This window comes from Xenopus laevis, chromosome 4L (assembly GCF_017654675.1).
Source record: "Xenopus laevis strain J_2021 chromosome 4L, Xenopus_laevis_v10.1, whole genome shotgun sequence".
Lineage (NCBI taxonomy): Eukaryota > Metazoa > Chordata > Amphibia > Anura > Pipidae > Xenopus > Xenopus laevis.
Genome location: NC_054377.1, coordinates 85,532,699 through 85,559,678, shown reverse-complemented (window position 1 = coordinate 85,559,678; position 26,980 = coordinate 85,532,699). Strand labels below are relative to the sequence as shown.

General features: G+C 39.1%; 2 protein-coding genes across 5 annotated transcripts; one reads left to right on the top strand and one right to left on the bottom strand.

The window, feature by feature from the left end:
• Nucleotides 1-373: 373 nt before the first annotated feature.
• toe1.L (target of EGR1, exonuclease L homeolog) lies at nt 374-8,567 on the bottom strand. The gene is made up of 8 exons (XM_018258339.2): nt 8,414-8,567; nt 7,822-7,950; nt 6,287-6,327; nt 5,529-5,625; nt 5,013-5,171; nt 4,076-4,335; nt 3,590-3,755; nt 374-2,104 (listed from the first exon to the last, which is right to left on the bottom strand). Exons 2-8 carry the CDS (start codon nt 7,930-7,932, stop codon nt 1,391-1,393), a joined length of 1,548 nt encoding a protein of 515 aa, XP_018113828.1. The 5' UTR covers nt 7,933-7,950; nt 8,414-8,567; the 3' UTR covers nt 374-1,390.
• On the top strand, nt 8,546-25,866 carry mutyh.L (mutY DNA glycosylase L homeolog). Of its 4 annotated transcripts, none has more exons than XM_018258335.2 (17): nt 8,546-8,684; nt 9,299-9,385; nt 10,680-10,747; nt 10,836-10,954; nt 13,041-13,080; nt 15,954-16,027; nt 16,736-16,777; nt 16,901-16,996; nt 17,476-17,589; nt 18,612-18,709; nt 19,014-19,158; nt 19,366-19,456; nt 19,578-19,769; nt 19,862-20,007; nt 20,225-20,392; nt 24,093-24,143; nt 24,368-25,866. In XM_018258335.2, exons 2-17 carry the CDS (start codon nt 9,360-9,362, stop codon nt 24,479-24,481), a joined length of 1,584 nt encoding a protein of 527 aa, XP_018113824.1. In that variant the 5' UTR covers nt 8,546-8,684; nt 9,299-9,359; the 3' UTR covers nt 24,482-25,866. The 4 variants fall into 4 exon arrangements, with proteins under 4 accessions (XP_018113824.1, XP_018113823.1, XP_018113826.1 ...); XM_018258334.2 differs by having other exon boundaries at nt 8,659-8,816; XM_018258337.2 differs by having other exon boundaries at nt 8,660-8,816; nt 16,901-16,972.
• Nucleotides 25,867-26,980: the final 1,114 nt, after the last annotated feature.

The window sequence follows — 26,980 nt, the reverse complement described above, 5'->3', positions numbered from 1 at the left end:
GTAATACCAAAAACTAAAAATGCTTAATAAATAATAGGGCTTACAAAAACGGCAGCTACAATAGCTACAGTGTAGCTTATTTTTATAAAGTATATTAGAGCTTCTGAAGCAAACACACTTTTATACATGCAGGGATACAGTACATTAAATGTATATACATGTGCACAGAAGCATGAAAGGACAAGTCCTGTTTAATTCTGTACTAAAGAGCACAACGGTTGCATCAAGCTACCCCTACAAACTTACATCCACTTCTATATGGATCTGCATGTTACAATATATATTGCTTGCTAGAAATTGAAGCCCCTATATACTGGCAAGCTCTATAGTTTCTTTTTGAATCTATAAGGTTGATTAGCAAGCCAGACAATAGTAAAAGTAGACAAGATTATGCAGATTTAATTGTGAAATGATTTAAACAGGAAATAAAATGTCAATATACAGAAAACATCCGCAGTTGGTTTACCACTTGAAGATAATGGGTGCTGGCATTCACAAGTGTTGGGAGAACGGGGGTAACAGCCATAAACTAGTGGATGTTTTACCTTGCCAAAATTAAGAGAACATACATTCGACCATCAACACAGCCAACTTATCTTACTTTAAGAACTCATCGATTCTTGTTTTAAAATAAATGGCTCCTTACATTCTAGTGGTGAGAAATGAGCCTGAACTTTCCTTTTTCCCCCACTGCTCCTCGTGGTAATTATAGTAATAAACAGGCTTGAGCCTAAAATTGGCCATAGACGCAAAGATTCGTACGATCGGATTTTCCCATCTCCCGACCTGCCACTAACCATTCCGATCAAATAAAGTACAAAAGAACAGATCAGCCGATGTTCTGCCCCTGACAGCAATCGTACGAAAGTTATGTCCGACCAAAGCTAGTGACAGTCTCCCACTGAAAATCGTACGATCGGCAATACATGCAGAGATATTACCCCCAGCCGACAGAAATCTTTTAACCTGTCCGATCGACCAAACGACTGATCTCCGCCGGATGAAAAATGTCGGGACTCTCCAGACTCGGTCCGAAAATCTTACGGATCCTTGATTCGTACGTTCAGATCTTTGCGTCTATGGCCAGCTTAAGTCTAAAGCTATGGGCTCACAGGCTGTTGTTAGCCGCATATTTTTGCAGGCTGAGAGAAGCAGATATGCAGAAGCAGATCAGTGCCCCTGTCCCATTTATTTGAATCAGATCAGCCTGTGTGCAGTCACACACAGGCTGAGGTCAACCCAAATACTGACCACACACAGACTGACCAGATTCAAATCAATTGAGCAGGGGCACTGAGCAGATCTGCTTCTCTCAGCCTGCAAAAATATGCAGCCTGCCAACAGCATGTGCGCCCGTAGCCTTATGAATGAAATCAAAACAAACCACTGTTCACAAGCTGCTATCAGACAGCAGTTTCATCTTCTGAGCGTGGGCCCTGGAGGATTTGGAGAAAACACTTTTCACAATCTGAAGTGGGACATTTTTTCCACTCAGGTATATTTTATTATGGCAATCTGGAAGCCAGTTTCCTGGGGAGGTGTCGGAGCTTTCCCCTTTCTTTAGCATCCATGCATAGCCCATAATATAACCTGTCATAAAGGCATCAAACCCAGCTCTGTGGGTGCCACCTTCAGCAGATTTGGAGTTCTCTCGTTTTACTCCTCCCGTCAAGTCTTTGGTGCCTTCAATTGGACTTATAGTTGAAATTGTTTTCACATCAACTGCAGGATCCTCACTCCTTACAGCGGTTTCATTAATATGACGCTTGCTCTCTTTGTCTTCTTCCATTCTACAATCTAATGTGCCTGAAAGTTCTTCCTGTAAACCCTCAGTTAAACACCCATGTGTAATACTAGTACCAGCCAATGAAGTGGTCCCACATGATTGCTTTCTCGGGGGTTCCATCTCAGTAAACAACCCTGTTTCTGGACCCTCTTCTTTTACACTTTGATCTGAAGGCTCCATGGATTTTTGTCTTTTCCTCTTGTTCTTCTTTTTCTTCTTTTCCTTCTTTTCTTCACATGTCTTTTCATCCTCATCAATAATAAGGTCAATATTGTGAGACTGGGTACAATTAAGTCCATTTGGACACCAGCCATATGCCTTAAAAGAAAAAACATGTAATGTTACTTATACAAAATAATCCAGTTTAACTGTACAAAGCGCTTAACTTAGAATGAAGTTAGCCATTTTGTACATAGTTCCAATATATTTATATAACTGTACCTTTCTTACCTGTCCTCTATTCTGAGATTTAAACTATTGTTTAGTCTATAGAACCAGATGATTATTTTAAAGCTGAAACAAACAAGTTTTGCTTCTTTCTAATTGCAACAAAAACATCAAACTCCATGTTGCTTAGTTCTAGTGAAAAACAACAAGCAGACTCTCTAAAATGTTATTTCATAAATATTTTCATATTTTTTTTCCAAAGCAGCCTCAATCCCTGCTGAGCTATATGAAGCTTTGCCAGCAACCAACAAATCAAATTGCAGTAGATGTTCTGTAACAGACCTAAAGGAGGGCTCTAAACCCAAAAATAAAATGGGGATTTTACTTAAATTAAATGCAAAGCTAAAGGTTCTACTGAAGCATTCTTGAAAGATATATCATAAAACCACACACTGTAAAACCTCTGGGGCTCATTTACTAACATTTGGTAAATCTGTATGCAGTAACCCCTAGCAACCAGGAGTTTGCTTTGTCTAGTGCAAATAAATAACATAAGCAAATATCTTGTTGATATTGGTTGCTGCTCTGAGGTAGATTTTCACAGTAAATATATAAATCAGCGTTCCCTAGAAAATCTGGTCTTCAGAAGAAAGGACCAAAGTAAACGTTTCCATATAATTTGGAGTTCTTGGCTTAAAAAATGTGCCTGCCCAACCGAGTCCATGACAGGGGGTCCCCCAGAACCCCAATTGAACTATCCACACTAGTTGTCAAAGTGCTAGACACCTCTAACATTTGTTGTTATGGCAATTTACTGTGCAAATTCACATTGTGTACCGAGGTTGACTACTGGCTGGCTATTGGAGGGAGAAAGGTAAGTCATTCTGGGGGCTGCTTAGAGTAATGGAAAAATTATAAAACCTTTATGGAAAAAAAATAAAAAAGTTGATTTTTTTCCTCATAATTCAGACTTTAAATCAGACTTTAAGCTGGCCATAGATGCAAAGATCCGATCGCCCGAATCCTCGAACAATCAGACTTCCCCATCTCCCAACCTGCCACTAACCATTCAGATCAAATAAAGTAGAAAAGAACAGATCAGCCAATGTTCTGGCCCTGACAGCAATCGTACATAAGTTATGTGCGACAAAGCTAGTGACAGTCTCCCACTGAAAATCGTACGATCGGCAATACATGCAGAGATATTATCGGCAGCCGACAGAAATCTTTTAACCTGTCCGATCGACCAAACGACCGATCTCCGCCGGACGAAAAATATTGGGACTCTCCACACACGGTTCAAAAATTGTATGAATCCTTGATTTGTACGATCGGATTTTTGCATCAATGGCCAGCTTTAGGGTACAGCATATACTATTGCGTGTGATAGTTATGACCAGTATTAACATAACTCACTGAAAACCTCTCGCAGATGTTCTCCTCTACAGCATTGGACTTGTTTGGGTCTGGCATAGAGCAGTTCCGATAATCCACAAAAGTAGACATGCTGGCAGGGTAACGGCAAAACTCAATGCTCAGGTGTTTCGTGTGTAAATCAATCAACTTACTGTTCTCACGCTTGCTAAAAAAGAAAATGCAAAATCTGGCATAAACAAAAAAATATGCAAGCTACTCCAATAGCTACCAAAATAACATGTTCTACTTCCTGGTCCTGATCACTGTATTTGCGGATTTGTGCACTTCCAAAAAATAAACTAAAGTTTAGCTTTTGAACTAAGCGTCCCCAATTCATCCAATACATTGTTTTATGTTCTTTAAGCGGAGTACTTTATAGTTTTGCCCTAGCAAAAGTCTGGTTGCTATGATGTGCAAGTATTTAACAATAACATTCGGAGATGTTGCTAATCTGCCTAGATATGGAGGTATAACTTCTTGACTCACCATTTTTTATACGCATACTCCAAGTATGATGCTGTTAAACGAATCTCAAATTCTGAAGCATATTTGGTGTCATAGATTCCTGCTGGAAACATTTCTGAGAGGTCAGCAATGAAGCTGCCCAAATTGTCCGGAAGTTGGGCGTAGAAACACTGATAAAGGAAAGCCAGGTCTATCAAGCCATTATGCAAGATCAAAGGCTTTCTCGCACGTAGCAACTCCAGAAACAGAGTTCGAACCCCCTTCACATGATGTTCATGGCCCTACAAAAAATAATACAAAAATCCAGTCATGCCGATTAAACAATAAATAGCAGAGTTTGTATGTTCTGTGTTGAAAGGCATATGCAGTAATATCAATATCTTCATTCTATGAGTTAATTACAAGCTACACACATGGAATAGGATACAAACTGTATTCAGATTATTGAAAGTGCCAATAAGAATATACATTTACATGCATTTACAAAACTAAAGTGTGTATAATTAATTACGTTTCAGTATAAAGCCTGTATAAAACTGTGTTTGGCCAAGAGATCGTCATACAGGCAGTTTGTCTTTATTGATATACTGCCTTGCAGTCCTATCGGGTGCTTGATGACTCTTCAAACAGAAGTTCAGCCTACAATTAGCCTCCATGGGCATATGGAGGAACACTGGCAGACCCAGAAGTTTTTACCAATAAAGAAAGTATAAATATAGGTCTGGCTTTCTGCCAGGGTCTCCAGCTTGATGCTCTGGAGTTTGGCTAGTAAATTGAGACCCAGAAGTGACAGGTGCTGCAAAATGTTCCCTCTTCTCTTCAAGTTATGTGGCTGAATCACACAACATTCAAACACATTTATCACTCGAGTGATAAGATAAGCAGCACGATGACAGTATATTAAGAATATATGAGGCAATAATAATTCTTGCAGTACTCGATGCATTCTGATAGCTACCTTGTCATTGCCCTTCTGGTAAGGGATACCTGCTGAGTATTGTTTGTTGAAGTCAAAGCCGTGTTGAACTAGAAACTGTACAGACTGTGGTTCTATGGTATAGTTGTCCATACACAATAGTGTCAAGTTGAAAATTTGAGACAAGTATGCATTCTCCCCCTAAAAAACACAATATACAAGCACCAGATTACAAAAAAAAATTGATTTATAATGCTAAAAACAATTCCATTCATTTGACAAGCTATGGACATCTAAACATCCAAAACTGGAAAACTGAAGATGGATTTTTGATAAAAAATAGGACAGTTGTATGCTAAGTTTGCAGATAGTAGTTATTTTTTTAAACAGTTTTTAATGTCTGTGCAGTAATAAACATAGATGGAATTTTTTATGCAGAATTGCCACCTTCTTGAGCGTTACTGGGAATAGATGTGCTGTGCCTAGTTTAGTCTAACCTATAAGCTGGTATGGTGTATGTATGCATAGGGTCTCTGTACTCTCATCATGCTTATGTACCTTTTCTTGTAGTTCTTTGAAGCAAGCAATACCCAAAGAGAGGACTGACCGTGTTCTCGCAGCATGGCATATCGCTTTATACCTTTCCTCTACACACCTGTAACAGAGCACAAAAAATAATTTTCTGCTATTGCTAATTTTAATAATCACAACCATTTTGATGATCTCCCAAAAAGATGCAAATATATTGCAAATATAATACCTTGCACTACAATTAAATGATCTTCAGTGCTACAGAAGTACAGCTCCCACCATTTCTTGCACATCAAATCCTCAATAACTATATTGCATAGAGTAGACTAAAGTCTGATATTAGAACAAATGATTAGTGTTTTTAAAATGTATCTGTCACAGGGCTATTGTGTCAGCATCCTTTAATTAGAGACCTCTTTGCATTTCATTTTATTTTTTTAACTCTGCATCTTTACTCTTGAAGGCCTTATGTATGGCACAGCCTTGCAACAAACAGATGGGACAGGACTCTGTATTTAAAGGATGCTGACACATTCATAGATAACATATGTATATCACTTAGAGAATGACTATACAAACTGTATTTTTAGCAAATTGTTGAAAGGTAATCTGAATCCATCCCTTTATTTGCTGTGTGATACATTAAATGAACTGTAATTTAGTTTAAAGTCTACTGTGGCACAAACGTGGCATGCCCTGAGAACACTCTGAAATGCTGGGGTCTCAAAAGCTAATGAAGTATCCTTATAAACAAGTTTAGCTCCAAGACCAGGCCTCTTACTTACTGGTTTAGCAAATTCTTCCTTTCTCCCAAGCCACTTAGCTCCTGCAAAAACATGAAATGCACAATAAGTTATATTTCTTTAATTTAGTCTTATATGATTTCCACTGTTATTTTGATAAACCTTTTCCTTTATGCTGAAAAAAGGATACTGAAAAGAATAACCAAGGCTTCATGTAACAGTAGGATTGCATCAATCCATGTAAAATTCAAACTCTGTACATACACAAAAAATAAGAATGGTGCAAAGAGCATACCTCCCAACATTTTGGAAGTAAAAAGAGGGACAAAAATGTTTTCTGCATGTAGTGCGGCAATTTTTTTGACCACACCCATTTTTGTGGCCACACCCCGTAATTACCATGTTCATTATAAAAATTTGAAAATATTTCTCCTTATCTAAACTGTTAAAATTACTTATTTTCTTATCTCTAAATTGTTACAAAGTATCTTATTTGCACCTGTTAGCTGTACTGGCCTCTCTGCCAAAAGCCAATTAAGTTAGAAACTTTGTTTCTTTTTCTGGCTGTTCAATGCAGAGAACAGAGGGACTTTCCAGTACAAATGAGGGACCTCAGGTTGAGCTGTCAAAAGAGGGACTGTCCCTCTGAAAAAGGGACAGTTGGGAGGTATGCAATGAGCACGGTAGCGTATAACCTAAAAGTATCTAACAGAATAACAGTGGTGATGCTCAATACAGGATGGATGGGAATGCATTCTTTTAGTTAGGTTTCATTTTTATCTCAATTTCTTATTTTTTCTATAATGGGTTCTACATTGCAGTTATTTCTAGGTCTACCATTACCATACCACTTAAAAGATAATATTGAGAAACACAGATTTTATTTTCAAGCTCCTCTGTAACTTAATTTGTTCACTAAACTTCTCTAGTGGAATTATCTAGAATGGAATCAGGACTGGGCCAAGGTATTTTGGCACCCTAGACAAGAGCTTCAATCAGTGCCCCCCACTGGGTCCTGCATTACAATTTCCACCTTACCATTCATATTGCCCCCTGCACCTGTGCCAGCACCTATCATATTGCCTCCATTTGTACCTGTGCCACCGGCAGTCAATCCCTCAAGCCTCCAATCTGTACCTATTCCAACAGCAGCCAAAAAAATCCATCACATTGCCCAGAATATCTGTGTAACTGTACCAGCAGCCACCATATTGCCACATATTCCCGATCCAGCAGCAGTAGCCAATCCCTCATATTGTCCCCAATCTGTACCTGTGCCAGCAGCAGCCAAAAAAATCACAATATTGCCCACAAATATGTACCTGTGCCAGCAGCTGCCAAGAGGGTGGAGGGGAGTGTTTCTGCCAGCAGTATGAATCTTGGTCAAGAGGGGGTTGAAACAGTGGTATATAAAATTGAAAAACTATTAAAGGCCAAGCAAACCAGGGTTTAAAAAGAATTTCGCCTCAAAAGTGCGCCCCCCCCCCCATGATTGCACCCTAGGCGGATGCCTACTCTGCCTACCCCTAGTTCCGGCCCTGAATGGAATGCATAACCAGTTCACTGTTGCCACTTACAGTGTCTACAGCTATAAAAGTGGATGTCTTCAGAGCCAGCAACAGGGAAGGCCAGAGTTCACCGAAGTTCTCATTGTGGATATCAACCACAGGGATTGTTAAACAGGTCATGGTCACCTCATTGGTTGCCTGTATATAAGGGAGGCAAAAACATGTCAATCACACTCTGCAAACAGAGGAATAATCTGGACAGTTAATTGTATTCTACTGCATCTTCAATTTTGAATTTGGTTTGCATGACTACAAGTTATACCAATAATAGACACCCTTTCTATATGTTCCATGAACCAGAACGTGTGAAAGGGGCTGCATTGCATCCATTTGCCTTCGCATATAGAATTCCTAATTTATGCCTGATTTTAGCAACTTAGATTTGGTATTGTAGCTGTATGTCACCATGCAAACAAGCTCTCTCTCTCTATGACACTGTATAGGAAAAGGTTGCCTTTGTCCAATGCGTTACCCTCCTTTGCACCAGCCTTTATATTTATCACTGTAAAACTATTACAGCAGACACAAATAATGTGAGACTATAAATATATTAATTGTTGCCATGTATTTGGGGAAAAAATGACACCACTTAATAACTCACTCTGATTAGGACTTTTTCTGCACTCAGGAGTAACTACCAGCTTCCCCTCTTCTTCCGGCGCATACAGATGACGTCTATTCACTTATATGTCGTTTCGTGCGTTCTATTTTGTGCACGAGGATGGCAGCTTCAAAATGACATTGTCCCAATGGTTGAAGTTCCGACCTCCTTTTTTTTGCCTCTACCCTATCAAAGATGGTATACAAAGGCTGAAGGTCGTGAATGAGGGGTGGAACGCAGACTAGCTGAAACGCACAGGAAAGCGTGGGAGGTGTGCTGCTGCTTTACACTCAAGTAGTTAGAGTTGTTGTTAGAGTGGTATAGGATACAATCAGATCTGCGATCATTTGTATTGGGAGAGGATTTCTATGCAAAGTTAGTGTCTTACGGGACTATTGCTACGGTAAGATTATTAGGACGGAAATAAAATCAGTGCAGTTTGTTTTGCTACTGCAAGAAGTTAGATTACCTGAGTAAAGCTATCAGAATGTTTGAGAAAAGGCAGTCATGTACACAGTAAAACTATAGTAAGTGTTTTACCTTTCTCTAGCATGTATTACTTAACTTCTATTTCTAAAAAAATTGGGACAGACTTAGATTTATATTTAGAATTGTCATTGTATTATTTGATGCTGTTTTGCCATTGACCTTATGGGCTGTAGTAGCAGATTGATGTGCAGGACTTCTGTCTAACCCTTTTGCCAGTATAATGGCATGCTGGTCATTTGGCAGTGCCATTTTCTATTCTTGAATTGTTTAACATTTTCCACAGGCCAGGCCATGTTAAATAAAAAAAGAATTAGAATATGCAACATCATGCTGTTATTACATTACTATATTGGTCTTCTGAAATGATTGTTAACCTTTGTTGGTTCTAATCTCCAGGGCCATACTGCTGCAGAGCAGGTTCCTAGCCGCTGCTAAGTGGGAAATTTGCAGGAGTGAAATGCCTCCATCCAGACATAAAACCAGGTACAGATGGTGTTACAAATACCTGGGGACTGCGTTTTAGTGATTCTTATAGCCACTTTGAAATAAATAAAAAATACAATATATATAAGGCGTAAATAACAATTTACGAATAAGTCAAAGCATAGTCATAGGTCATAAAAACTGGGTAAAGTTAGTGGGACCTCCCCTACATTAAATGTACAAGGTTCCTTTAAGAATGCTGAGTGCGCACACTAATTGTCCGGGAGGATTACTTACGGGTATGGTACAAAAGTAGTGTTATGTGTTGCAACACCAGATTGAAGCACCATTCAATTGAAGCACCATTCAATTGAAGCACCCCATTGTGTGTAAAGAAGAAGTGTCTCTCCAAGTTTCAGTGATAATAAAATAAGAAAACAGACAGCACAGCTGCTAGGAACCAGCCTGGCAGCTTTATGAAACAATGAACTTGCAATCAACGGATAGAGAGAGGATTCCTAAAATCCTTAGCAGATCCTGTGTGCACATTGGGTACTCACTACAGGGCTTAAAGCGATACTGACGCGTTCCTATAAAAATCATAGGAACGTGTCAGTATTAAGTAAATGCTGCACCCGTAATCGTTCCCCAAAAAGCCCCCCGCAAAGCGAACCTGTGTGCTGCCGGCCCGCTAACACTACATACAGATCTTCCTGGTTGTTTCAGTGACGCTGGGCTGGGGGTGGATCGATCCTTCCATAGGCTGAATTCCTGTTTTCATTCGTAATCAGCCTATGGAAGGATCGCGCCGCCCCCAGCCCAGCATCACTGAAACGGCTCAGAAGGTCTTTTAGCAGTGTCTGAGGGTAGGATGAATGCAGGTTTGTGGGGGCTCGAGGCGGCTTTGCGGGGGGCTTTGAGAGGAACGATTACGGTTGCAGCATTTACTTGATACTGACACGTTCCTTTGATTTTTATAGGAACATGTCAGTATCACTTTAAAGTCCTAACTATCATACAGGGATTAAAAGGGAACTATACCCCTGAACATTGCAGGTCTCTATAAAATATATTGCATAATAGCCCATATGTAAAATACTGCTTCATTTAAATAAATAATTTTCATAAATATATGTGTTTTTTTTGTAGTATGTGCTGTTGGATAATCCTAAATAGAAAATTGCAATTTTAAGTACTAAGGGCCACCCCCTGGCTCACATAATTCACTGTGCTCACACACAAACCAAGGGCACACATACATGCTAAGGTCACATCAGCCAATGAATGTTAGCTAAGTTGTCATTATCAAATTACGTTGTTTTACTGGTGACTTGTCAATGGTCCTTCAATGCAGGATGGGTAGATCAGCATCAACTAGCGGAAGGAGGAAACCACCAAAGGAGGTCTTTCCAAAAAAGAAAGGTAGGTTTTATCAGAGAGTGAAAGAAAGCTTATAGTCCTGCACAGATTAGTGTTTGTGAAAGCAGGTCATGTTGTGTTTTTTTTGTAGAACATGTGCTCCAGTCCTCACTGTATCACTCCTTTACATCACAAGAGACTGAGGCAATCAGAGAGAGACTCCTTGCTTGGTATGACAAGTGCAAAAGAGATTTGCCATGGAGGACAACGGTAGGATATATGACAAATGTGAGACACTGCAATCTAATACAGCAGTGTTGTCCAACTTTTTAAGAAAAACAAATCCAAGTTAAACTACTTCATTAGTTATACATAACTTTGATGAGACTCCATGCAATAGAATGGCAGATATTGTATGTCTGATGTGGTACAGAGGAAGCAGACTTACCATATGATGTGGTCATGTTGTTTTAGAAGTAGATACCAAACTAATATCATCCTTTCTACACAAATTTTCACAAATCATATCACTCTTGGACTGCCTATTTGGAGTAATAGACACACTTATACTTGCCAAATACCCCAGAATAAGATACTGCTCCTTTTCTCTTTTATGACACAAAACATGACTATGTAGTGGATGGGAACCTCACTCCCACTGACTCCTCCTGGAGACAGCCGGTAAAAAATTTTGTTCCTCATATCTGCTAGAGGCAATTAAATTTAATAAAATATGTTCCCTCTAGTGCATGTTTAGAATGCTTTTCATGAATTTTATGTGACAGCACTAAGTAATCGGTAACTAAAGCACATCTTGCTTCAAAAGGTATCAGGCCTTCATGCTGTGGTGGGAAGTACATTTCCACCATTTAGTAGGCTGCAAATGGATCTGCAATTCTTCCTGACCTCTCGTCAGGTGGTGGCACCTCTGAAAAAAATCCCCATACTATGTGTACTCTGCACTTGGATTTACTGACAAGTGCAGAGGTAATGCTACCTGTCACCTATTCCTTCTACCTTTTTAAAACATTAACGTGCATCCTAAAAGGGTTGTTTGCCTTTAAATTTACTTTTAGTATTAGGGATGCACCGAATCCACTTTTTTGGATTCGGCCGAACCCCCGAATCCTTCATGAAAGGTTCGGCCGAATACCGAACCAAATCCGAACCCTAATTTGCATATGCAAATTAGGGGCGGGAAGGGGAAAACATTTTTTACTTCCTTGTTCTCTGACAAAAAGTCACGCAATTTCCCTCCCCGCCCCTAATTTGCATATGCAAATTCGGATTCGGTTCGGCCGGGTAGAAGGATTCGGCCGAATCCGAATCCTGCTGAAAAAGGCCGAATCCTGGCCGAATCCCGAATCCTGGATTTGGTGTATCCCTATTTAGTATACTGTAGAGTGTTATTTTGACACTATGTGCAATTTGTTTTCATTTTTTATTATTTGTGGTTTTCAAGTTATTTAGCTCTCTCTTTCAGCAATCTGGTTGGTCCAAATTACCCTGGCAACCATGCACTGATTTGAATAAGAAACTGGAATATGAAGAAGAATGCAAATAATTCAAAAACTATAAAAAAAGAAACTATAAAAAAACTATAAAAAAGAAACATTGAAGGCCAATTGAAAAGTTGCTTAGAATTCGCCATTCTATAACATCCTAAAAGTTAACTTAAAGGTGAACCACCCCTTTAAAGGAATTGTTCAGTGTAAAAATAAAAACTGGGTAAATAGGCTGTGCAAAAGAAATGTTTCTGATATAGTTAGCCAAAAATATCATGTATAAAGACTGGAGTGACTGGATGTGTAACATAATAACCAGAACACTACTTCCTGCTTTTCAGCTCTCTTGGGTTCCACTGACTGGTTACCAGGCAGTAACCAATCAGAGACTTGGGGGGGGCACATGGGACATAACCGTTGCTTTTGAATCTAAGCTGAATGCTGAGGATCATTTGCAAACTCACTGAACAGATATGTACCATGTTCCCCTCCTTCAAGTCGCTGACTTGCTCAGAGTTAAAGAGCTGAAAAGCAGGAAGTAGTGTTCTGGCTATTATGTTAGACATCCATTTACTCCAGTCTTTATACATTACATTTTTGACTAACTAACTATATTAGAAACATGTTTTATTTTGCACAGCCTATCTATTTATCCAGTTTTATTTTCACACTGAACTGTTCCTTTAAGAGTCAGAGCACACAGCTACAAGAAATCTCTCAGGTCCTTCTTTTATGTACCATTAATATTAGAGAACTGGAGTTTTTTCTGGGCAATAAAGACCAAAAACAATTAGTATGGAATGCAAAACGTTTATGTATGGTTCTTACCTTTATCAAGTACTATCTTTCAGGCTAGCACAGAACCTGATTTGGATCGAAAGGCTTATGCAGGTATGCTAAACAATGTAATCTTCCTTAGTTAATAAAACACTGTACACCTGTGTTTGTTTAAAGGGTAAGGCATTTTTCAGTAGCAGTATGCTCAAAATGTCTCAAATATATTGATAATGGGTTGAGTGCAGAGAACTCTTGTATTTGTCTATATGTATTTGTGGTCACAGCCTCATTGCACCCCCGCCTAATGGTCTGCTACCTTGACGTGGTGGGAGGGCTTGAGTGTCTCAATAACCCAGAGAGCTATGCTGGCTGGAGCTTAAGGCAGCCGGATGGACATGGGCTCAGCTGAAGAAGACCGCTGCGAACCGAGTTCGTTGGAGGAGTGTCGTTGAGGCCCTATGCTCCCCGCTGGAGCAAACGGACTAAGAGACAACTTTCTATACACACTCAATCTATTATTGGGAGACACGTAGGCCTTCCGTCCCCTACCTTGTGCCTCATTTGAATGTGGAAGTTAGGGGTGCAAGTTAAGTGCTTCTTAAGTGACCAATAAGGGTGCACACTTGTGCTAAGAAATTCCGTAATTTCTTTACAGCTGACCTTGGGTTCTGAGAAGAGAAGTGTATGGTTCCAATAAAATATATTCGCTTATATGTTCCCTTATTCCAGATGTTCATTAGTGCGCTTTGGCAGCAGCTCTTCTTTAATTCAGCAGCTGACTGTTGAGCTGTTAATCATCTCGCCCAGGTAATGCACGGCTCCAGTGCTCAGCTAGGTAGAGCAGAATTTCTGTAAGTTGTTAGAGTGAATTTTAGGCTTCTGTTCACCAATGAGCAGTTCATCAACCAAAAGCAAAATAGGCTGCTGCACTGTGGAAACCTGTGGCTTGTTCTCACCTAGTTTTTTTTTCTTCCAGCTTTCTGGAGAATAGGGCCAAGGGATTTATTACATGGCTGCAGGAGAACAAGACCGTATTTTAAGCAAAATAATTTTTTTAAATTCATCACGCCAGCCCCTTTCTGTCCTTCAGATCATTGAAATATTGTAATACGAATTATATTTCAAGACCACTACATTTTATCTTACGTATACGCAACCTCATATGAGAGGGGTGCTACGGCTATTCGTATAGTATAGAAAGTTGTCTCAACAGTGCCTCTTAGCTAGCACACTGCGTTTATACCCATAATTAATCTTAATTGCCACTTGGGCCAATCACCTGGTGTCCACAACCAGCTCAAATAGCAAAATACATTTTATTTCCCAATTTCATGAATACACCAATTCATTCCTCCCATACCATAAATTAATTCCCCTTATTAGAAACCATTTCATAAATATATTTACACTCAATTCATCAATTGCTATTTCATTGCACCATTAAACTGAGGGCAGTTCCACATTGGTCTCAAATACATAGGGTAATTAAAATTTTCTGCATTAATTGATTTCTTAAGGGCAAATTTACTTAAGGTTGAATATCAAGGGTTAATTAACCCTCGATATTCGACTGTCAACGTTAAATCCTTCGAAGTCGAAGGATTTAGCGCTATTCGTACGATCGAATGGAAAATTGTTCGATCGAACGATTAAATCCTTCGAATCGTTCAATTCGAATGACCTTCTCCATAGGCTAACATTGACTTCGGTAGCTTTTAGGTGGCAAACTACGGGGTCGAAGTTTTTTCTTAAAGAGACAGTACTTCGACTATCGAATAGTCGAACAATTTTTAGTTCGAATCGTGGTCGAAGTAGCCAAAAAAAACATTCGAAATTCGTAGTTTTTTTTCCTCTATTCCTTCACTCGAGCTAAGTAAATGGGCCCCCTAATGTGTCTACAATTACAGTTCAGCAACTACTCACTTTCCATCCACTTTGTATATGTTGTAACCATTATGCAGAGACCTGGCCATGCAAAGAGTTCCCAAATTCCCCAGTCTTTACTCCCCAACAGTCTGTTTTATTTAAAAGCCCTCTATCTGGGCTACAACTGGTAAGAGTTTTTTCACCTCTAGCTATCATAGACTGACATACATAAGATGTGTTGGAGGTCGTAATTTATACAAGTACCCAGGGCGTCCAGCCCCCCTTCCCCTGCAACAGCGGAATCAACACACTTTTCTATGCAGACTTGACAAGTTTAAAGCAGTCACTCCACACAAGAGAAATGAGAAAAGAGAAATCTTAATTAATTCACTAACTTCACAGACTAGAAGTGCCTACTTAATTCAGTGTTCTAAATGCTTTTATGACCATTCTAAAGCTGGCCATAGACACAAAGATCTGATCGTACGAATCGAGGACTCGTACGATTTTCGGACCATGTGTGGAGAGTCCTGACATTTTCCGTCCGGCGGAGATCGGTCGTTTGGTCAATCAGACCGGTAAAAAGATTTTTGTTGGCTGCCGATAATATCTCTGCATGTATTGCCGATTGTACGATTTTCAGAGGGAGACTGTCACTAGCTTTGGTTGGACATAACTTTCGTACCATTGCTGTCAGGTGCAGAAAACCGGCTAATCTGTTATTTTGTACTTTATTTGACCGGAATGGTTAGTGGCAGGTCGGGAGATGGGGAAGTCTGATCGTACGTAGATTCGTACGATCGGATCTTTGTGTCTGTGGCCAGCTTTAAGATTATTTTTGGTTTCATAATGTTATGTCATGCTTCAACCATTAGCAGTTGTTCTCTGTCATGGTGCCCTTCCATGATATTGTCACACTGTCACTTTGCTTAGTCTGATCTAGCTCTGTCTCTCTATCTGATCTATGAAGTTTTCTTTTTTGTCTGAATAGTACCATAGCCTTACTAATCCAAAAAGGCATTTACTATATCAGCTCCTCGTTGTACAATTTATCTGCCAAGAATGGTTTATCGAATGTAGCAATGCAGTTTTATTAAAAATGTCTTTCTTTTTACTCTTAGTGTGGGTTTCAGAGGTGATGCTTCAACAGACCCAGGTTGCTACTGTAATTAATTACTACAACAAATGGATGAAGGTGAGATGATAGGATGTGCTTTTGTATTTTTTTTGTCTTTAAAACTATATGTATGTATACATGGAAAGAATTGTTTTAGAAAGGCCATCTTAATAAAGTATTGCAGCCTGATATAAGAATGAGTCCCACACAGACAACAGCTTTGTGATTCAGTACAATTCTATTATGTTGATATTGACCTCTTAAACTGGCCATAAAGAAGCCATTGGCTGCCACTCTGGCCACTCCAGAGTCAACAGCTTATTGGCCTGTGAAATGTGCCCTGCCAACTGGTAAGAACTACACACATTTATAAAGGCCTTCCCTGATGAGTCTGCACACTACCCTCCCCCCTCCTCTTCTGACTCTGAATTGTTGGGCTAGGGGGCAAACAAATTCTGCAAAGATCACTCATTTACTGATCTGTCTGAATATAACTAGCTTTAGTTCATCAATGGCAGCTATTGATATGTATTTGTCCCCAGATGTTTCTTGCTGAAGTTTGTAATATAAATTTTAGCCCTAAAGATTAAGGACCTGAATTCTCAATATTCGATTTCTAATTTTTACTGCCATTAAAAAAACACACAAATTTGAATCAGAGTTTTAAAGACTTGAATTTTAGAGAATTAAGTGCTTAACACTCATAAAATCGGATTAAAAAAACTCTAAAACATACACATTCAAATGTTGATAAATAACTTAAAACCTTTATTTTTAATGTTATAGGTATGGCCAACAGTTGAGGATCTTGCTCGTGCATCTCTAGAGGTAAAGTGACTTGAAAGGAATCTTTAATTTAAAACATGTTGTTAAATTAAGTATGTTAATTATGAACAGACTGCACTTTATTTTTACATTGTGTTCTTGGTGATTATCTTCCTCTGCACATAGGAAGTTAATGAGATGTGGTCAGGCTTGGGTTATTATTCCCGTGGAAGAAGATTACAGGAAGGAGCAAAGAAGGTTGGCATACATGGCGATTTACAAGTGAATTTCATTATTTGTTTCAAAATAGCTAAAATGTCTTTTGTCACCAAGAAAATAGTGCAATGTCAGCTCACATATAAAGAATTTGCAATAGTAGCACTAAGAGAGTGGGAAATTGATATATTAATCAAAATTTGTATCAAAAAGGAAAGGGGGACTGTGTCAAATCGCAAATAAACTGGAGCAGCTACACCTTTTTACTCCAATGTGGGACTAAATAAAGTTACAAATAGCATGCCTAGTTACTATACTGTCTACTAAAGCAATTTACTTTAGTCATTAAATATATTTAATCTTGCCATAAAAAACAATAACACTTAAAATATATGTTAGAAAACAATTAGTTGACAGTTCACAGTGATTTGTGGTGGATGCCTTAAACATTCTTTTAAAATTGCACTAATTAAAATAGGAAATGTTTGACAGTGAGCTATATGCATATGTGTGTTTAACTTGGAGCCTCCATCTGTTTCCTGAAGGTTGTTTCTGAATTGGGAGGATCGATGCCTCGGAGCGCTGATGAGCTACAGAAGCTCTTGCCTGGAGTGGGTAGATACACAGCAGGGGCTATAGCATCTATTTCCTATGAGCAGGTAAAACAAAAGATTGTTAAATGTACAACCTAGTTATATAGTTAATTTGGGTTTAAACAAATTAGACACATTTTCCATTCCCGCTCTAAATGACCTCCAGTGCATATGACAATATATATATATTTAATACACACATATATCTATATAAATACAGTACACACACACATGTATATCTCAAAGTTGAGGTGCACGGTTGGTTAAGTATGCATATGTTTGACAAGGACCAGCACGCTCTTGTATTCAATTTAAAACAAAAATCTCTTTATTTCACATACCCCTTGTCTCCAACGTTTAGGTCAACATTAGGATAACAAGTAGTGACTTGTGCAAATACCCATGACCATTGTGAAAATGGAGCCAAAACGAGATCAAACCATCAATTTATTCATGCCTCAATTAAGTTAATTTGAATATGCAAAATACCAAACATATTTAACATCATCAGGCAGTGCATTCCATAACCTCACTGTAAAGAACCACTTACACTGCTTCAAATGAAAGTTCAGTGCTTTTCAAGTCTAAAGGGTTGGCCTCTTGTTCATTAGTTCATTTCAATGTAAAATAAGTTACTTCACTATCTATCTATAATGTCCTCTAATGTACTTGTAAAGAGTAATTGTGTCTCCTTGCAAGGGTCTTTTCTCCAGAGAAAACAACCCCAACCTTGATATTCTTTCCTCATAGTTTATTCTTCCATACCCTTTACCTGTCTCTTGCATATCTCTGCCAAACCTTCACTGCATATTTAGGGTGAGGTCTTACCATGGTTCAAAATAAAATAAATTATACATACATACATACATACATACATACACAAATAATGACATTTGTAATTAATGTATATAGCAAAGCTGCTTAGAATTAGGCTTTCTCTTATTAGGCAAAACATTATTTTTGGGTGGAGATTCCCTTTAAATCTCTCTACAAAGTGGAAACATCCTATTGTTAAGCAGCAGTTTCAACTAAAACAGGACCAAAATAACTACACAGGTGTATAGTAATCATACCCTGTTTTTTTTCAGGTTACTGGTGTCGTAGATGGAAATGTGATAAGGGTACTGAGCCGAATGCGATGCATTGGAGCAGATTCCAGCACCCCTGCAGTCTCTGACAAACTTTGGTGGGTATCATAAGAGCATAATTCATGTAGTTATTCTACACTCAGTGTACACCGAATACTTAAGGTAGGGTTCCATTTTTTCTATAAGCTGTTCAAGTAGGTTTTTTGAGGACTTTTGAGACTTTTTGAGGACACCAGGAAGCAAACATAGGATTTAGACTATATGCCAGGCTTGAAAAAAATTTAATTATAGTACCTTTATTTTTTTCTAATTTCAAATATGTTGTACTTTTAATTGTAACTTATAGAAACAATGTGTTGACAGCTACATGCGTTACAGCTCTAACATATGTGTCCAACACAGGGACCTGGCAAATGCCCTTGTGGATCCAGAGAGACCAGGAGATTTCAACCAGGGTATGATGGAGCTGGGTGCAACTGTGTGCACCCCCAAAAAGCCTCTGTGTACTGAGTGCCCATTGCAAGGACAATGTAAAGCATTCTTAAAGGTAATGGATCCCAGGTGCATTAGGCTAAGAAGACCGCATCATTGCAGGACACGGGTTTCTGCACTTTAGTCTTTATACTGTACCTTTTGGTTGTTTGAAAATTCTGCTGCCTTATACTTTTTTATGGAATTCTCACTGTTTTATCGTCTCTCAGATATTTTGCTTTATACATGGTCCCTAGCGAAGAGTTGATTATATTTATTGCAGGTGAATGCAGAAAAAGAGCACGCTGTCAAAACTCTTATTAAAAAACAAGCTGTCCTCAATGCTGAAGATGTAGGTGACATAGAGGAATGTGGTGAGTGCATTCTATATTTCTCATGTTCCTTTACTTTCGCCACAGCATGTGTGTAGTGGTAAAGGAAAGGAAAAGACTGTGCAAAGGTAGACGGAGAAGCTAATGTTTGTACCTTTCACAGATCTTGGACCTGGTTCATGTGCCTTATGTGTTCCCTCTTCTGATCCATGGGACAGCTCCCTGGGAGTGGCAAACTTTCCTCGTAAATCTGCAAAGAAGCCTTCACGGGTGGAGCAAACTGCAACATGTGTGTGGGAAAAGTGTGGAGACCGCGGGGAACTGGAATATTTGATAGTTCAGCGACCCAGTTCAGGTATTTCTGCAAATCTCTGCATCTTATGTGTGACGACCTGTTTAGCTGGTGGACGTCCAGTGCTTCATGCTTTTTTTTTTTTTTTTCCCTAGGGCTTCTAGCTGGGATGTGGGAATTTCCCAGCATTCTTTTACACAATGATCTTACTGAGAAGGATCAAAAGCATTCTTTGTTAAAGCTGCTTCAAGACTTGTCAGGTCACTCTGTCCCTTTGAAAAAGCTACAGTATAAAGGGGAGGTAAATGACCATACCCTATATTACTCAGGAAATATATTAAATGATTGGCAAGGCACTTGCTGAACACCAGAAACATATCACATTGCACACAAGACAAAAAAAGCTCTATCTGGTCATTCATTTTCAGCTTTTCCCTGCAACCACTGTTATATCTGTCCCTTTTCCAGTTCTTTTTTTCAAGCCAGACTGTTGAAGTGATGAAGCTTTTCTCCTGCAGGTGGTTCACATATTCTCCCATATTCACCAGACATATATGGTGTATTTTCTGTCAAAAAGCACAACTGAAAACTTTTCTGTGAAAATAGAGGAAACAGAGCATCCTCAGACACGCTGGGTCACCAAGGAACAGTTTCTGAATTCAGCTATACCCACTGCCATGAAAAAGGTAAGCACTGCTCATCCACACATTTCATTTGGGTGCTTGGTCTTTACAATAAACAAGAGTTGTCATAAGAGTTTACTTAGAGCTGACATTGTAATAAAAATCAACCTAATCAGAGAGTCTGTTTAATAGCTATTTTATTATTTATTTATTTATACATATTTATTAAATGGTGTATTTAATTTAAAAAAGAAGTGGGAAAACATTGCGTAAAAATAAACAATTTAAAAAGCTGATTTCCAGCATGAATACAGTTTGTATGAGATATATGGGAGGAATATAGCACAAGTCTAGTAAATTTGAATAAAAACAATCATTATAGCTTAAAGGGGCAGTCCCCCTGTTTCTTTACTTACAGCATCAGAGCAAAATGTGTACAAACCAATGATGTACTAGAGCAGCGCTGTCCAACTTCTGTGGTACTGACGGGCAGAATTTTTCTATGTGGTGGAGGGCCGATAATGTAAAGCAGTGTTAACCACTGCCCCTTTTAAAACCACACCCATGTTATCAAAAAATGTTAAGACGATACCCATATTAATGGTGGCAGCACACCAAAAAACTAAATGGTTGGCGCTCATTGCAGAAATATCACCCAGCACTCCTATGTGAAAAAAGTTACCCTTAAATCTATATGCCTCCTCCTCCACTGTGCATAGCACAGCGACCCCCAGCATATAATCAAACACCTTGGGAACCCCTAGCAGGTATTTTCAAATGCTAACAACCCCCCACAGAGAGAGAGAGAGCAGACAGAGTGTGGCACACAGGCTGCATAGGGCAGGCAGAATATGGCACACACAAGCAGAGTATGGCAGACAGATTATGGCACATGCATTCACAGTAGGGCACATACAGGCCAAGGAGGGCAGGCAGAGTATGGCATAGGTCCTTACAGGTGTTAATACCGGGTCTTAGAGTGGTGGCACACGTAGCGTTCCGGGGAGATTATTCGCCCAGCGACAAATCCTCTCTTCTTCAGGCGACTAATATCCCCAAAATGCCTTTCCGCCAGGGGCGTTTCTATAATGAGGCCGCCTGAGAAACTCGCCTCAGGCGGTAAAATGTGGGTCAATTCAAGGGGCGGCATTTGGACAGCTGCGGTAAGAAAAAAAAACTTGCTTTGCAAATGTAAATAAGTGCTGCGCATAATGCGCCTGCGCCTACACCTTCAGTCAGTTCCCTCCTGCTTGCTGCTGCTGCCGGGCTACCGCCACTGACTTGTCCTGGCTGTGATAAACGGAGTGCAGTGCCAGTCAGTGCGTCAACGTGACGTGTGTAGCATGCTGCGCTCCGCAGCTCGTTACTTCACTGGCTCCGCACATATCTCTAGGGCTGGGTCTGCGACTCTGCGTATGTAGGCTTTTGGAGACTGGAGTTTGAAGTTTGCAGTGCCTGGACCTGGTGGTACCATGGTGGCTGGCTGCTGCATCTGTCTAGGGCAGCAGGCACTGTGTGAGGCAGAGTTTATTCACAAGAACCAGGTACTGTACTGTACTTACAGAACGAATATTTGGAATAAATAATATAATAGTTGTACTGCCTGTCTGTCTGTTATTTGAATTCTCCACTACCATTCCACTGTGTGTGTCATCAAAAAGCCAGTATTTATAATAAGTCACTTGCCCAGGTGCCCTCAATGCGTTACTGTATATACAAATTACCAAAATAAAATTGTTTATAATTAATTAATAAATACTAGTGGCTTAAGTTAAAAAAAAAATTTAAAAAAAAAAAGTTGCATGTTCCCTGGTTAATGCATAAAGATGAAATTCAAAGTTTTTTTGGAAATTAAGGGGGGAATTCACCAGTGTGACGTCATTTTGGCACTTTGGCAACGGGTGCTGGCGTAAATTCGCTAGCGAAGTAGACGTACTCTAGTGATATTTTGCACCCTAACGGAGGAGGGACGTAACTATGTTAATTCACTAACTTGCGGATTTTACTGAACGTTACCTCTTGCACCAGACTTAACTCAGACCAGGCAAAGTGCAATAGAGTAGATAGGAGGATCTTCAAATATAGTTGACATTTTTTCTAAGTCCCAAAAAACGCTGGCGTCTTTTACATTTTTTGGGGGTGCTCTCCTTCCCCCCTACATTTCCTAACATATGGCACCTAAACTATACAGTGGGCTCATGTGTAGGGCAATATAACAACTTTATTTTATTTAATGAATGTTTCCCAGGCTTGTGAAGTGTAATGTAGATTATGCTGCATATATGTCAATTGTACTTGAACTTGGCGCCGTATGCAAATTAGGCATCACTGATTTAACATTTAGTATGATGTAGAGAGTGATATTCTGAGACAATTTGCAATTGTTTTTCATGTTTTATTATTTATTTGTTTTTGAGTTATTTAGCTTCAGTTTGTTCAGTCAGATTGTTGAGCTTACAAATTATTAATTTTATTTGAATCTTTACTGGTAAGTGTTCTCTATTTTTATTGTTAGTAATGACTATGGGAGTTTTATTTCCTGTACATTTCTTGTGTGATAACTGCCTAATAGAAGAATAATTATTTAAAGGTTTTTTAATGTCTATAAGTTAAAAAAAGATAGTACGAAGTATCTATCTACAAAGCATCCAAATACTTTATTAACTTTAGGGACAGCATGGTAACACATTAAGGGTAACTTACCTATCCTGTATAAGAAAGGCATGGTGTGTGGGGGAGTGACATGGGGGCGTGGCACGGGGGGCGCATTGCCATGCTTTCGCCTCAGGCAGCAGAAAGGCCAGAATCACCCCTGCTTTCCGCTGGCTAGAATGTGAGTTTCCTCTTTAGGCAACTTCAGAAAATGAAGGGATCTGAGTACCATCCCACTGGTGATTCACATTGTAGCCGGCGGGAAGGCATTTCGGGGAGATGTGCCACTGAATATGAGGTGTGAACAATGCAGCAGTCAGTTCATCTCAGTTCTGATACCCTTTGAAGTTTACACAAAGATAAGCAATTAAAGCAACCAGACTTCAATGTAGGGCCACACAAGGGGGGGCCACGGGTCACCAGCTGGACAGCACTGTACTAGAGTTAACTGCCCAGGGCATAGTGACATAGTGAAGTTATAGCATTATTTTACAAACTGTTTATCATTTCCCAAGCAAACGTCATAATAATATAATAATAAGTCTATTTAATATCCAGGTGTCCCATATTCCAGTGTATAGCTCCATCTGGTTATCCAACTGGTATTGTAGTTCTTTTCTGTGTATTTTCTTTACTTTTACAAATCAAAAGTGTTTTTGTATTTCATGTGTGGCCCCAGACAATTTTTCTTTTTCTAATGTGGCACAGGGAAGCCAAAAGGTTGGACACCCCTGATGTAAACAGTCTATTTGCAGTTGGATTTTTTTAAGATGTTTGCCTTTATATTCTACCTTTCTCCAGCCTGAAACTTAAAATACCAGTGAGGCATCCGACAAGATAATCAACCTGGAAGCTAGATTTTTATTGATATTTTGTATTCCTTATCCATAGCTTATGCCCCCTCCAATTCATCTTCCAGTCATAACAACTGCCTGGTTATGATAAGAGAGTTTCTATGATAATAGAGTTCCTATAAACCAGTCTAAATTTCAGACGAGCTGCTGACCCAAAGATGAATAACTGAAAAACCACAAACTATAAAAACATACTAAAATATAATTTAAGGTGAGCAGCACAGTTCTCATCATAGTTTTTGTTTTTGCCTACACAGATTATGAAGCTGTGTGAGAGTCCCAATTCTAGCTGTACTGCTGTTAACAGGGTGAGTACAATAATACAAAGGCAGAGAGAATGAGAGAGAGAGAGAGTATATATATATATATATATATATATATATATATATATATATAGATAGATAGATAGATATATAGATAGATATATAGATGTGTGTGTGTGTGTATGTATATGTATGCACACAAACATATATATATACACATACACTGTATGCACTGTATATAAAACATATACTTTTTCTTTCTTTTGCAGTCTAAGAAACGGAAAGGTGATATAGTTGTCCAGCTACCATCTGCAAGAATTAAGAGTGAAATGGGAAAACAGCAGTCTATACAGAGTTTTTTCAAGCTAGCCACAAAAAAGTGAACAGAGGCCAGAAACAGCTGTACCACAGTACCCTAATGTATAAGCACATTACATTTTACATTTGCTAATTCTACACGTTCTATTGTCCATCAAGATGTCATTTCCTGAACTCTTTCACAATGGCACAAATTTCAGGCACTACTTGCAGTTTGTTAGCTAGAATGCAGCTAGAAATCCCACCTCACCATTGCCTGCTATAACCATCATCTGCAACTGCTGCGTCCCTAGCTACTAAAAGCAGGGCAGGCAAAGTGCCCAAAATAGCCCTGTTTGATTCTTCTAGCATAACCCATGATTTATCCTTTCCCTTCCAGTTACTGTTGATCTTACCAGCCAACAAATGGCTAAAAATGAAAAAAGAACCCAGACACTTGGAATCGACTGTACTTGTCAGGTACTTGACAGTTGGTGCCTAAATTTTACCATTTACCGGAGGTTAAGTAGTTAAAAGAGTGAAATGTTAAGCTTTTGCATGTAAGATGCATATTTATAAAGCTGTGTAAAAATGTAGCAAAAGAATATAGCTAATATCTAGGGCTGTATTTCTATATAGGCACCGAGGGTCCGTTCATTGGGCAGCAGCTTTAAGTGAGGGAGGGAATTTAGTGCAAATGAGTAGTACTAGTAATTAGTGATGTGTGGGTCGAGAAAACCTCGACCTGGCCCACCTTCCTCCTTCCATTTATAGACCCACCTGCCCCTTTTGTGACATTTCGGTGTGGGTGGGGTAGGCGTGAGCCTATAAAACAGGAAGTCTGAAGCCAGCAGTCTAAGGTCGTGGGCAGGGAGAGCAGGCAGAAGTTTCGGGCATGCTTGAGAAAGGGGCGTGGCCCCGAAACGTTGCACTTCTGCACTACGAATAAAGCAAGGTTTTATCCTGCATAACCAAGCCTTGTGTGCCGGTAAATTTGTTTTTATTGAACTAAAGATGCCAGCAGGTGATCTTAAGAGGCAATTCTGCAACAGATGGGAAGATTGCCTGTCAATTCTCAAATCCCCAGAAATGCTGTGCATAATATAGATGTGTGTTTATCAGAACATAAGTATAGTTCATATTTGGGAAACTGAGGCAAATATTTTATGCAATGTACTCTCACAGGACAATACAGAGTGAACTAGCTCTCCTAGACAGACCTTGTTAGAATTGTAATTAGTGATGGGTGAATCTGACACTTTTCGTTTCACCGAAGATTCACGAATGAACACAATGTTTTTGCTATACATTAGTTGGTGTTTTCTCGTGGCAAAATATTTAGCTCATCCCTAATTGTAATAAATTGCCTTTTATTCCATGTGTTGTTGTCAGACTTTTGTAGATTGAATACAGGAAAAAAGTCATATTTTTATACTTTTGTATGTGAAATAAAATTTTATATTTGAAAGAATATATTGAGTGCCTGTGAGTGATGGGTATCCTTGCAGTAGTATATACCCAGCCAGTCTCCTCACTCTCTTTTTACAAAAGTAGTTTTTGCCACAGGCTGCATTGGTGTTTACAAACAACTTTATTGATCGGTCATTTAGGAGGCCACATGCAACTAGTAAACTGATTTGGGAGCTTAAAGGACAAGAAAACACAAATATATCATGTGTTCGTTACCTATTAATTACAATAATATAATTGTGCTTTTCAGACACTAAAATGCCCCAGTTTTACTTGCTGCATGATGCAGAGATATTTACTGTCCCAAAAGTAAATATTAACTTATGCACAAAAAAAGCTATTTGCATGCTCTTTGTATCGTATTTGAGTGATAATGCGCAGGCCACGTGATATGCCTGCCCCATCTGAACAAATCTAGTGCCCAATCAAAAACATTATATTGTTGTCATGATGTTCATACTGCTAAATGTTCTTTTTACAAAGTCAAACAGAATGCTAAAAGTTACAAACCCATGAATGCGCACATTTTTACAACACCTGGGGGAAGTCATGTGCCAGGGGTTTAAAAATGTGGCCATAAACATAGAATGTGATGGTAGAGAAAGGTGTACCATGCAAGGCAGACATGATGCTAGAAATGGAGGTGGGGTCTCATGGGTCTTCTGAGTATTTTCATTAACCATAAATAGAACTCCTCCATTTCTCAGAGCTACCTGGCATGGACTTCCTCCATACAACCTTCCAGAAGCAAATGAATGAAACTGGTACTTTGTCACAAACTCTTTAATAACTCTAGCAGCATTGGATACTTGGACTGTGACATGGCTCAGTTGGATTATATGAGAGATCATTGTGAAGTTTTCAGTATTGTTACCTAAAAGGAGATGTGAAGATATGAAATTGACAGTTATAATGGTTCAGCTGTCATTTAATTTGCAATGCAGGGCTGGTCACTTGAATTTGGGGGCAAGATTGCTATTTGAATCTCATGTTCTCATTTCCTGGTTCTGGAAATTTTGAAAATGTGTAATTTGCCTGTTTATTGTAAACTTGATATTCAAAATGTTGAATACATAGAAAAGTGGTTTTAATCCAACCAAAGACATAAACAGTAC